General features: G+C 41.1%; 1 protein-coding gene and 1 long non-coding RNA gene across 2 annotated transcripts; one reads left to right on the top strand and one right to left on the bottom strand.

The window, feature by feature from the left end:
- The first annotated feature begins 319 nt into the window (after window positions 1-319).
- Window positions 320-5,036, top strand: LOC109892055 (dentin sialophosphoprotein). Its single transcript, XM_020484473.2, has 7 exons — window positions 320-451; window positions 2,865-2,978; window positions 3,085-3,147; window positions 3,289-3,342; window positions 3,479-3,571; window positions 3,824-4,135; window positions 4,259-5,036. Exons 2-7 carry the CDS (start codon window positions 2,880-2,882, stop codon window positions 4,688-4,690), a joined length of 1,053 nt encoding a protein of 350 aa, XP_020340062.1. The 5' UTR covers window positions 320-451; window positions 2,865-2,879; the 3' UTR covers window positions 4,691-5,036.
- Window positions 5,037-5,600: 564 nt separating this feature from the next.
- Window positions 5,601-7,901, bottom strand: LOC116374354 (uncharacterized). The gene is made up of 2 exons (XR_004210209.1): window positions 6,684-7,901; window positions 5,601-6,575 (listed from the first exon to the last, which is right to left on the bottom strand). It is a non-coding gene; the product is annotated as an uncharacterized LOC116374354 (long non-coding RNA).
- Between the last annotated feature and the right edge of the window lie 5,373 nt (window positions 7,902-13,274).

Raw genomic sequence — 13,274 nt, 5'->3', positions numbered from 1 at the left:
GTAATAAAGCCAAAATGTCTTAATTTTGTGTTTTCTATCAATTGACTGTAAGTACTGTCATGTATCTCAATTTCACAGTGCTCGTGTCCACAGTTTATTTCTAACAATACAGGATATGAGGGATTTTTTTCCTCCTTTTTTTCTTCCTGTCTTGTCGATTGGTGAATGTTTGCATTGAGTGGCCACAAAAACCACAGGAAGAGTGGGAGAGGAGAGGTGGGCCAGAAGTGGTAAACATCACAAGACACATCTAGCCCTGCTGCTATTGGCTGGAGCTGGAGGCAGCCGGGTTTATAAGCCAACCAGCAGCCTCCCTTCAGCAGCATCCATTCACATCCAAACTGAACTGTGCTGTTCCTCCTTTGGCATCCAAGAGAATAGTGAGCAGCTCTCATCCTCCTGACTAACTACTCTAGAGTTATCTTGTGGATTCTCTGAAGAACAAGTCAAGGTAAAAAAAAAGGCTTTTACTTGTATAGATGTTGGTGCTTACTTTCTATAATCCTCTCCTATATTTTGTGTAACAATTATTTTCACAATTTTAAGAAATCTGGGAGACACTCTTTAGCACTTATAATCTATCATCCTACACAGTCAATGCTTCAATGTGTTGCACTTGTTTTATGTACAACAGAATACACGCAATATTCTGGTTAGTAATAGTAATGAAAAAGAAATAGAGCTCACTAGTCTGGTGTAACAATTCGTTTGTGTTATTACACATTCTCTCTATACACCAGATATGTATGTGCCTTTGCTTGAACCTGGTAGAGTGAAATAAATCATAAACTAGGTTTTATAGTGTTGGAGTGATGAATGTGAGCATGACAGCAGGAAGAGGAAGCTGTGGCCTCAGCTCACAAATCCACAGCTAATTTGTTCTCAGCTAACTGACTCGTACAGTCTGTTCCAAGACAAAGCCACAGCCTTTAAAGGGCTGCTGTGAGGAGAAATAATAATAACAGTGAAACTGACAGGCTGGATTAGTTACTTCTGAAGTCAGATCTCATCTACACTCAACATCCTCTCAACATCACACGTTGTTTCTCTCGCCTCCGTCACACTTCAGATTTCTCTTCTAGAACACATTTATTCTAGAACAGATTTCTTCTGGAACAGATTTCTTCTGGAACAGATTTCTTCTGGAACAGATTTATTCTCGAGCAGGTTTCTATTCTAGTACCCAAGGATCTAATGAAAAAAGTAGAGTTAGCTTTCAAAATAAAGCTGAGGGACGTTCATCATGTTCCCTGCCTCCCTGGACCAACTGTGGTCTTCCAAACTTCCACTTTTAACTTGGGGAATTATACACTATGCAGAGATCATTATAGGTATAGCTAAAAGACTGCCTGCTCAGAGTTATACTTGATGTAATGTTGTTCTAGCTGAGAGTAGTTGAGCTGGAAAACAAGGGAGACGATCATGCATAAAAAAAAAAAAGAATCAAGTCAAATGTTATTTGTTCCTTGTGGCGAATAAAACAGGTGTACACCTTACAGTGAAATGCTTACTTACAAGCCCTTAACCAACAATGCTTTATGAAGTTAAGATTATTTTTTTTAAGTGTTAAGTAAAAAATAGAACATAAAAGTAACAAATAATTAAACAGCTGCAGTAAAATAACAAGCAAGGCTATATACAGGGGGTACCGGTACAGAGTCAGTGTGCGGGGGCACCGGTTAGTCGAAGTAATTTAGGTAATATGTGCATGTAGGTAGAGTTAAAATGACTATGCATAGATAATAAACAAAGAGTAGCAGCAGCGTTAAAGAGTGGTCTGGGTAGCCCTTTGATTACCTGTTCAGGAGTCTTATGTTTTGGGGGTAGAAGCAGTTAAGAAGCCTTTTAGACCTCGACTTGGCGCTCCATTTTTAGGGCCTTCCTCTGACACCACCTGGTATAGAGGTCCTGGATGGCAGGAAGCTTGGTCCCAGTGATGTACTGGCCATATGCACTACCCTCTGTTGTGCCTTGCGGTAGGAGGCCGAGCAGTTGCCATACCAGGCAGTGATGCAACCAGTCAGGATGCTCTCGATGGTGCAGCTGTAGAACCTTTTGAACCGTAGAACCTATTCTCCTGAGGGGGAATAGGTTTTGTCGTGCCCTCTTCACGACTGTCTTAGTGTGTTTTGAACCATCATAGTTTGTTGGTGATGTGGACACCAAGGAACTTGAAGCTCTCAACCTGTTCCACTACAGCCCCGTCGATGAGAATGGGGGTGTGCTCGGTCCTCCTTTTCCTGTAGTCCACAATAATCTCCTTTGTCTTGATCACGATGAGGGAGCGGTTGTTGTCCTGGCACCACACTGCCAGGTCTTTGACCTCCTCCCTATAGGCTGTCTCATTGTAGGCTAGGCTGGATGTCATTAGTTGGGAGGGAAGCCCATTTTGTCTGCCAACGGTTAGGGACTTTAAAAGGAGTGCACTTCCAACAGAGTCCTTCCACTTAGCTATGGCAGAGACTCATAAGGGCCCATGGTTGGTGTTCTCCCTGTATAGTAATCCAGGCTTAAAGGGTTTAAACATTACAAGGCAGGACTTCACAGGCACTTTTCATGTAAAATCAGTCTAATTGCCTCCCATCCGGGCATTTCTGCTGTAATTTATGCTTTTATTAGGATACCCATTACCCGACGCCAATGGCGACAGCTAATCTTCCTGGGGTCAGACACATAACAAAAAAGACATTACAGACAAAAATACTTTACAAATTGAAAAAATAATGTATCACATTTTCACATTTAAAAAGGTGTTAAATGTAGCCTACACAGTGTACAGCTTTCAACAGAGTTTGTATTTCCAGTTCTCATCATTTTGGTGGCTTTCATGATTCTTTATTTTTTCATGATTATAATTTTTTTAGATACACCTCGTGACAATGAAGGCTGCAATTGTTTTCGTCCTGCTCTTTGCAACGGCCCTCGGTCGCCCGGCGATACGCTCGCCCGGCAACAGTTCAGTGAGCTCAGAAGAACTGGTGAGTGTTCCTTTTATATGAGAACATACAGTATATATTGAAAAGAGTCAGAGAGAGAGACAGATGTGTACATTGGTATCAACTTAAATTCCTGTTCATGTTTCAGGTGAAACCAGCTCCAGTGCTTGGGATAGCCCCAGCAGAACTTACTGAGGTGGCCCCTGTACAGGTAAGAACCTCTTTCAGCAAACATTCCTTTATCATCTGTCGTTGTGTTGGCATTGAAATGTATACATTTGCCCTGTAGGGAAAACTACATTAATATGTCGATTTTGATTGGACTCTTTTTAATGCTGAGATTTTCTTTAAGAATGTAGATACCGCTACAACATCAGACGAGAGCTCCGACAAAGATGAAACCGAGGTAAAACATAATTATGTTGTAGCATAATGAAGCATAAGATGCGAAATAAATCATACCCCTGATAGAGACAACCATATCTGTGCTTTTGATGGATGTTAATTGATACATTGATTGATCCTGTTTTTCTATTCTCCAGGGAGCTGATCCAACTTCAGACCCAACATCAGACAGTACAGACAGTACAGACAGCGCAGACAGCGCAGACAGCACAGACAGCGCAGACAGCGATGTGAGTAGTGCACTATGTATAAAACTACTGACAGCTTATATGTAGGATATATTGAGTCACTTTTTTATTTATAGATGCATATGTAGTTAAGGCTCCAATAAGTTTACAGGGCCACACTGAGATTATAGCCACACTGAGACTATAGCTTGTAGTTCAATGAAGACATCTAGCTCATGTTGACAGACAGGAGCGTTTCACCAAGCTCTTATTTGAACTTTATGTAAAACTAAAGGTGTTGTGGTGTGTTTTCAGGACACAGACGAGTCCAGTGAGTCAGAGGAGGCAGACACCACCGCTGCCCCTGCAACAGCTGAGCCCACCGTAGAGCCCACAATGGCTACCACTGAGGCCCCCATTTACGATGACGGACGTGGAGACAGCATGGCTTACCCCAGCGACTACAAGAAGTCTATCATCTATGTAGATACTAACAACATCGAGAAGGGACCCTCTCCTTACAAATCCTATGGAAAGATGGATGAGGGCATGTATGCTGGCAAAAAGGTGTCCGTCTACGACACCGGGCTCGGAAACGATATTGAGAAGACGATGACAGTGTTCAAGGTAAATTTGTTTCTCCTCTGTGTTAGAATTCTCCATTTCAAACTCATAGGCATTATTTCCTTCCATTTAGTTTTGGAAGTTGGTCTAAACATCCTTCCACCGCCTCTCTCTCTCCCCCTCCAGGCCCTGCAGGTGCATGATTTGATGGAGGAGGACACCAGCACCCCTGACGTGGAGAGCCAGGTTCTGGACGCCTCCAGCGGGAAAGCCGAGGAGTCCAGCATGCGCAAGGCGCATGTCGACGTAGCCAGCCAGGACAGGACCCCCTCTGAGAGCACAGAGAGCCAGAAGGCCAAGAGCCTGGAGAGTGATGCCACCAGTGAGCGCACCAGTAGCGCTAGCAGCGATGGTACTAGCGAGAGCACCAGCACCAGCGCCAGTAATGAGACTGACAGCAGCAACAGTAGTGAGGAAGCTACAGCCAGGCCTGGGGCAGCAGACAGCGACTCAGCAGAGAGTAACGAGAGCCATGACAGTGACAGCGACTCGGCTGAGGAGGCAGCCACAGAGGCTACCATCACTACCGATGCTCCCGTCGTCATCACTGCCAAGTAAAGGCCTGTCTCTCATCCTGCTGCTGTCGACAGTGAAGAATGCTACCAGGACCTGGAAGGTGCTCTATGACCCTGCCTTAGGAGGAGAGGTCAGAACGGAGAGAATAACAGAAAACATATAAGCACAACTCAGGTCCCTTAGGGTCTGATACAGTACAACAATAATACATGATAAGATTCATACTAGCTATCTCATCATGACATATAGAACAGTCAATTTTGTTCAATTGCACAATTATTTACACTACATGTTGTTTGTCCCATTTTTACTGTAATAATGTATAACGTTGTATCAGTCCTAAATACATGCATTCTTTTTTTCCATAAAACTCATAGTGGGTCTGTTATTTCACGTGTATACGTTGTTGTGTCTGCTGAGCCATTGAGCTCTGCGCGTAGCATGTATAGACTCCAGGGTGATTCACAGTGGTGTTCACCAGAGAAACCACAATCCATCACAAACCATCATTCAGTGTCGTTATGAGCTCAAATATGAACAAAGTCCCTGTCACAGTAAACATGCTGGATGTGAAATAGTACTGGAAAAAATTACATTTTGAACCTTCAAATGAAGTTGTTCATAGGTTGTTTTTCTCAACGTAACATTCCTTACCTAATTGTCTGATGAGGTGTTGTCTCTGTCAGGAGGAAGCTGGAGTTCACACATAACTCAAGCTGTGCCATAATTCCTTGGTGGTGTAGTGCAGCAAATAACCACAAGATAGCGCTGTAGGAATGGATGAAATCACTGTCAAAATCCCACTGTTAATGACACACTCGATCTCAGTGAACACTCATACTCTTTTCCAAGCATACAGTACACTAATACACAAATAATCTATTATGACTGATCATACCCATAACTAAAACTTGATAACAGTAATCAAAAATATAATCAATTAAGAGACATCTTTTCTCAATTTAAGTATTTTTCTATCTCTTTATTGAGTACACAAGTTCACAACAAATATCAATCAATCAATCAAATGTATGTTATTAAGCCCTTTGTAAATCAGCAGTTGTCTCAATGTACTTTACAGATAACCAGCCTAAAACTCCAAAGAGCAAGTCACTACATACTGTGTGTAGAGAGACATACTGGAGCATAACACAGTAATATCAATGAAACAATCAAACATTCACAATTGTTTATATCAAACCCAGCAGATTATGATCACCTAGTTCACAGACATCCAAACACCCGTAACTACCACCATATGTTGAACTAGTAAAGATTACAGGGCTTCTGATAGGGTTATTATGAAGCTATCGATAACATTGCCTAGAAATGCTGCTGCATAAAAAACAAAAATAAAATGCCAAGAAAGATATTTCATATAATGCAGGTACTGTAAACAGTCCATACAAAAAATTATGACCTAAAAAAAGCAATGATTTATAAACTCTTGAATAATTATAATAAAGCATTCTCATGAATTCTCTCATTATTAGTTGTCTCCTCTAGTTGGTGAAGGGGGAGTTGCTGGAGTGGGAGTTGTAATGTCCTCAGTGACACGTGCAGTAACGTTCCCTGGTGACAGTGTCATTTCACTGACAATTGGCCCATTCGTGGACATTTCTGTCACTGGTGGGATAGTTGACATGGCAGGAGTGGGAGGGTTCACTGTGGTTGGAGCAGTTGGTCCTGGTGTCATTCTTGATTCATCAGATTCTGAGGACTCGTGGATTCGTGGAACATTGTGGTGTCCAGGCCTGTTGAACTGTGGAACATTGTGGTGTCCAGGCCTGTTGAACTGTGGAACATTGTGGTGTCCAGGCCTGTTGAACTGTGGACCATTGTGGTGTCCAGGCCTGTTGAACTGTGGACCATTATGGTGTCCAGGCCTGTTGAACTGTGGACCATTGTGGTGTCCAGGCCTGTTGAACTGCGGAGTGAACAAAGCACATCATCACCTGAAAATACTGTAATGATAGCCATTACTGCTACTAATATATAATACTGCAAAATATATATAAAATGTTTATCCACTTACTGGTTTTGCGATTGCTGTTGAGATAAAGACAATAAGAAGTGCAGGCCTCAGTAGCTCCATCTCTTTTTTGATTTCTGATGGAAAGAATAAACGAAATCAAAGATTTCTCTCTGATTACAGCTCCTGTCCTGTCTGAGCCTACTGTGGAGGAGACCATAGACAGACATCCAGGGCTGGTGCTAATATAGAGGGTGCCAGTAAATGAACCAAGGGCTGGGCAGTTATCTAATCCTAGGAATGTTGCAGGAGGATTACTGGGCCTGATAGGATAGGCTTTCTGACTGTGTGTAACACATGTCTGTCATTTCATCACTGAAAATATTCCTCTCTGAGGAAAACTTAAATAATTCCAGTGTAAACAAAACAGTGAATCATCTAGACACCCCCCCCCCCCCCTATGTTGAAGAGGTCCATTGTATTGAAACAAAAACTGAAAAAGGAAAACGCTGCTGCATGTCTGTCACTAGCAGGAAATAATCTTTGCTAAAACAATACTAATGGCCGGGGGGATTTCATTTAACCTTGTTTCAACTATTGGTTTAGTCAGGTTCCAGTCTGCAGATTCTGAACTAGCTCAAACTAGTGCAGATAATTATTTAAGACACAAGATTAAGCAACGATTAGCCAACATAATGGAATAGACGTGTAGACATGCCTTGTCATTTCCTGTCAACTATAATTTCCTGTCAACTATAATTAAATGAAACTGTTGCTGATAGAGACTAATGACTGAATGACTAATGGTCAAATATGTACACTCATAGTTTCTGGAAGAAAAACAAATCCTGAAAATGGCAACATGATCATACTTTTTATATTGTATTGTATATCGTATTGCAAGGAGGAAGTTAGGTAGCTGTCCTGTATCTTTTAATTCACTACAAGTTAAAACCTCACTCATGTCATTTTGAATCATGGATGGTTGAGCAATTCGATTTTGAAAGATTGTCCAACAAGTTTAATCTTGCCCAGCCTGACTGTTGCATCCAATGTGATACTCAGTATAGTAATGTAGTAAGCACACCACAATATTCTCCTCCGTTTTGTTGTCCCCCACGATGAAATCGGAGAGGGGACTGTGGATCTGTCTCCATCTGTTCGTTCCTACATTAAAGCCAAATTATGGAGGATGTGACACAATTGCGGAGCATCCAGAGGAATGCAGAGGCCAAACTGAGCTCCGTACTGCATCGCCGAGCACCTCCCATATTTAGTAACAATGCCGAGGGCTCTATATAGTTCCGCATTGGCATGATTGGTTGACTGTAGGTATGGGCAGGATGTCCTATATAAAAGCTAACTCACTTCCTTGACAACGTCCTTCAACGCTCTGCTCAACAGCTCTACGCTGCTCCATAAAGCGCAAGAAGCATGAATGCCCTGACTTCTGCAAAGGCCGTATCACCGTAAATGCTGCACGGGCATTGTAGACGTCAGACTGACCATGCAGAGCCTTTAGTCACACAAATATCTCAGACAGCACTAGACCGATTTTGAGGAAACTTGACCGAATGATGCGTCTTGCCATAGCAATCATGCCTTTACAAAATTACACTTATTGGCCCAAGGGGGCTGCTGCATCGAGGGGGACGCCATGTTAACTGTTGCCTTGTTTTTATTTGGTCTGTGGGTTGAAATCTGGAGTACATCTAATCAAGAATGAAATCAGAACAAACAACTACTGGCATGTTCAAATCAAATCAAATTTTCTTTGTCACATGTTTCATAAACAGCAGGTGTAGACTAAGAGTCAAATGCTTACTTTGGGCTCCAGAGTGGTGCAGCGGTCTAAGGCACTGCATCTCAGTGCTTGAGGTGTCACTACAGACACCCTGGTTTGATTCCAGGCTGTATCACAACCGGCCGTGATTGGTAGTCCCATAGGGCGGTGCACAATTGGCCCAGCGTTGTCTGGGTTTGGCCAGTGTAGGCCGTCATTGCAAATAAGAATTTGTTCTTAACTGACTTGCCTAGTTAAATCAAATTAAATCCTACAATGCAGAGTTAAAGATAAATATAAAATAGAAATAATGAAACAAGAAATAAATACACAGTGAATAACAATAATGATTAAAAATAACATGGCTGTGTACAGGTGTGTGTGGAACATGTTAATTCCTTAGTGATGTGTACACTGAGGTACTTGAAGACGTTAAGATCAACACAATATTAGGCCACAGGGTAATGCCGTTGATTCTTGGTGGTTTTAGATTATGATACAGACACACATACACAAATGTATAGCATAACAAAATCATTCATTTTAATGAGGCTGATATATTTCGATACCATACTTATTTTATTTCACTGATTACATAGTCCTTTATATCCGGAACATATAAAGTCAGTGGTGTTGCCGTGGTGATCTTACAACACAACACAAACAGCTGAGTATCAAGTAACAGTTAGAATAAACGAGATACAGACAAATAAAACATCAGCACAACAAAGTGTATACTGTACATCTCCTGGGACACTACCCCTGTGTTTCACTGAACCAATCATCAGCGTTTAGGAGAGTTTCTCCCCGGACCCAAGCTTGTTGAATGATGACGAAAGGGGGCATGTTGGTGCCGCTGAGGTAGGTATAGTGTGCGCACCTTTGTAAGGGGAATTCCCTGTTAGAACAAGCACATGTTTTGTGATTCTACAAGCGTAGACATGCCTTGTCAGTATAATGTCAACCATTAAAAAAACTATATTGAGACTGATGACTGAATGGCTAATGGTCAATTAAGTCCAGTCATAGTTGCTATAAATATTAACTAATTTAGCGCATGATGAAGGCCAATGGGCCAATCCCACCAAAACAGGCTGACAGCCACTGGGCATACACTGGTTGAATCAATATTGTTTCAACATCATTTGTCTACCTATTGTTATTTATGTGGAAAATAAATTTGGATTAGCTAAAAGTCATCAACCAGTACTGTTTTCATCTAATTTAAACCAGCTCTGTAAACACTGAAATTAGGGTTTAAATAGAATGACTTAACCTGACTACCAGGTTGTTAACTTAGATGTAAGAAGCTTTTGGGAAACCGGGAGCAAGATGGTAGACTAGTTTTCACTGAATTGCATTACACCTCATATACCAGTAGGAGTCACTGTTCAGGCAGGAATCAATGGACTGTGGCTTCACATTTTATTTCAATATACCTCTTCATTTAGGTTGATGGAACGACATTGAAACAACAACGTATATTCAAACATACCATTTTACTATCAACATTGAAACAAGGTCAAACAACATGTCTAATCAAATATACAATTCAACATCCACCCAATATACCCTATTGAGTTCAACATCCACCCAATATACCTTATTAATATTGCGTTGCAACCCCTTTTGTCCTCCGAACAGCCTCAACTGGTCAGGGCATAGACTCTACAAGGTGTCGAAAGCGCTCCACAGGGATACTGGACCATGTTGACTCCAGTGCTTCTCACAGTTGTGTCAATTGGCTGGATGTCCTTTGGGTGGTAGACCATTATTGATACACACAGGAAACTGTTGAGCGTGAAAAACCCAGTTCTTGACACTCAAACCGGTGCATCTGCCACCTACTACCATACCCCGTTCAAAGGCACTGTAATGGAATTTTAATGTTTGTGCTTTTCTTATAACTATTTTCTGTGTTCTATTCATGTGCTATTCTATAAACCAATTTCTGTGTTCATGCAAGTGGCTGACTGTACAAATCCTCACTATCAGTAGCTGCAATTTGGCAGTACGCCCAGTCATTGTTTTGAAAACAAACGAAAGATATCTCAGTTTCAATGTTTCAGCTTTGAGAAAAGAAGCCTTGTGAGATATTGGTCTGTCACATGTTATGAACCAGTATTGGTCTGTCACATGAATGAAACAAAACGGTAATGATTAATGAATTATGCTAAATCATGCAAATAGAACTTGTCTGTGTATAGCCATATATAAGACAACTGCTGGGACTGCCCAGGCAGAGCTCCTGATTGACATGTGTACTATGGTGCATTGAGTTGGTTGGAACCTCTCCAGTGCGCTGACAATAACTTATTTGGGATAGGGGGCAGCATTTTCACTTTTGGATGAATAGCGTGCCCAGAGTGGACTGCCTACTCCTATGAACTCCTACTCAGTCCCAGATGCTAATATATGCATATTATTGTTAGTATTGGATAGAAAACACTCTGACGTGTCTAAAACTGTTTGAATGATGTCTGTGAGTATAACAGAACTCATATGGCAGGCAAAAACCTGAGAAAAAATCCAAACAGGAAGTGGGAAATCGGAAGTTTGTCGTTTTTGAACTCAGCCCCTATCGAATTCACAGTGGGATATGGGTTATTTTGCACTTCCTAAGGCTTCCACTCGATGTCAACCGTCTATAGAACGTTGTTTCAGGCTTCTTCTGTGAAGGGGGGCCGGATGAGAGCTGTTTGACTAAGGGGTCTGTCAGCGGCCTCGTTCTCAGTCACGCGCATTTCACATGAGAGGTATCTCTCGTTCCATTGCTTTTCTACAGACAATGGAATTCTCCGGTTGGAGCATTATTGAACATTTATGATATAAACATCCTAAAGATTGATTCTATACTTATTTTATCTCTATTTGTGCTTTTTGTGACCCCCTCTTTGGCTGGAAAAATGGCTGGGTTTTTCTGTGAGTTGGTGGTGACCTAACATAATCGTTTGTGGAGCTTTCGCTGTAAAGCATTTTTTAAATCAGACACTGTGGCTGGATTAACGAGAATTGTATCTTTAAAATGGTGCCTAATTCTTGTATGTTTGAGAAATTTGATTTATGAGATTTCTGTTGATTTGTATTTGCTAGCGGAACCCCAGTCCTAGACAGGATATCCAATGATTCATTTAAGATTGACTTCGAGTGTCCCTGTGTAAGAATTTCCACAACAACACTTGCCCATTCACCATATGAATGGCACACATACACATTCCATGTCTCAATTTTCTCAAGGCTTAAAAATCCTTATTTAACCTGCCTCCTCCCCTTCATCTACACTGATTGAAGTGGATTTAACAGGTGACATTAATAAAGGATTATAGCTTTCACCTGGATTCAGCTGGTCAGTCTATGTCATGGAAAGAGCAGGTGTTCCTAATGTTTGGTACAGTTGACTATACACTGAACAAAAATATAAAATGTAACATGCAACAATTTGAAAGATTTCACCGAGTTACAGTTGAGATTAGGAGATAAATCAATTGAAATCAATTCATTAGTCCCTAGTCTATGGATTTCACATGACTGGCAATACAGATATGCATCTGTTGGTGACAGATACCTTAAACAAAAGGTAGGGGTGTGGATCAGAAAACCAGTCTGTATCTGGTGTGACCACCATTTGCCTCATGCAGCGACACATCTCCTTCCCATAGTGTTAATCAGGCTGTTGATTGTGGCCTGTGGAATGTTGTCCGACTCTTCTTCAATGGCTGTGTGAAGTTGCTGGATATTGGTGGGAACTGGAACGCGCTGTCGTGTACAGATCCTTGCGACATGGGCCATGTATTATCCTGCTGAAACATGAGGTGTTGGTGGTGGATGAATGGCACAACAATGGTCCTAAGGATCTCGTCACGATATCTCTGTGCATTCAAATTGCCATCAATAAAATGCAATTGTGTCCATTTTCCGTGTTTTGCAGGTACTATTTAATGAAGCCTCCAGTGCTAACATAATTGCAAACAGGTTTTCTAATGATCAATTAGCCTTTTAAAATGATAAACTTGGATTAGCTAACACAACGTGTTATTGGAACACAGGAGTGATGGTTGCTGATAATGGGCCACTGTAGGCCTATGTAGATATTCCATTAAAACATCTTTCGTTTCCAGCTGGTCATTTAAAACATTAACAATGTCTACACTGTATTTCTGATCAATTTGATGTTATTTTAATGGACAAAAAAAATGTGCTTTTCTTTCAAAAAACAAGGACATTTCTAAGTGATCCCAAACTTTTGAACAGTAGTGTAGTTCTGATCATTATGGTGAAATTAGATTGATGTAACAACCTGTTAGTCAGGTTACGTCATTGTATTTATATTGAAGTTTTACCCTAATTTCACTGTTTACAATGCTGGTGGAAATGAGATGGAAACAAGTACTCGTTGATGATTTTTTGCAAATCCAAATGTGTTTTCCACCTAGATTCCACTTCACAATAGGTTGACAAAAATGATGTTGAAACAACGATTCAACCAGTGTGTGCCCAGTGGGAGCTCTTAGACCAACATTTAATTTATCATTTTTACAATTTCACAGTTTTATTCCAACCTCATCATGTGGAAATGTATATAAAACACAGGAAAATCATGTCATGACTGCGTTGGGCCTTTAAAGGGTGAACGGTAAAATATCGAACTAATCTAATGAAGAATCATGGTTGGTTGAGCAATTTTATTTTGTCAGACAAATTGACTAACAAGTTCACTCTTTCCCAACCTGACTGTTGAATCCAGGGTGGTTCACAGTGTGGTATTTTGATAAGCCTCAGGTAAACAAACAGTGTAATATTGATGCTCAGTGACTAGACGTTCTTGTTACACACGATGAAACACAGTAACACAGATGCACAGTGTATAGCAT

This window comes from Oncorhynchus kisutch, linkage group LG6 (assembly GCF_002021735.2).
Source record: "Oncorhynchus kisutch isolate 150728-3 linkage group LG6, Okis_V2, whole genome shotgun sequence".
In the NCBI taxonomy this organism is placed as follows: Eukaryota; Metazoa; Chordata; class Actinopteri; order Salmoniformes; family Salmonidae; genus Oncorhynchus; species Oncorhynchus kisutch.
Note: the sequence above shows the minus strand (reverse complement) of the source record. Positions and strands in the feature narration are given on the sequence as shown.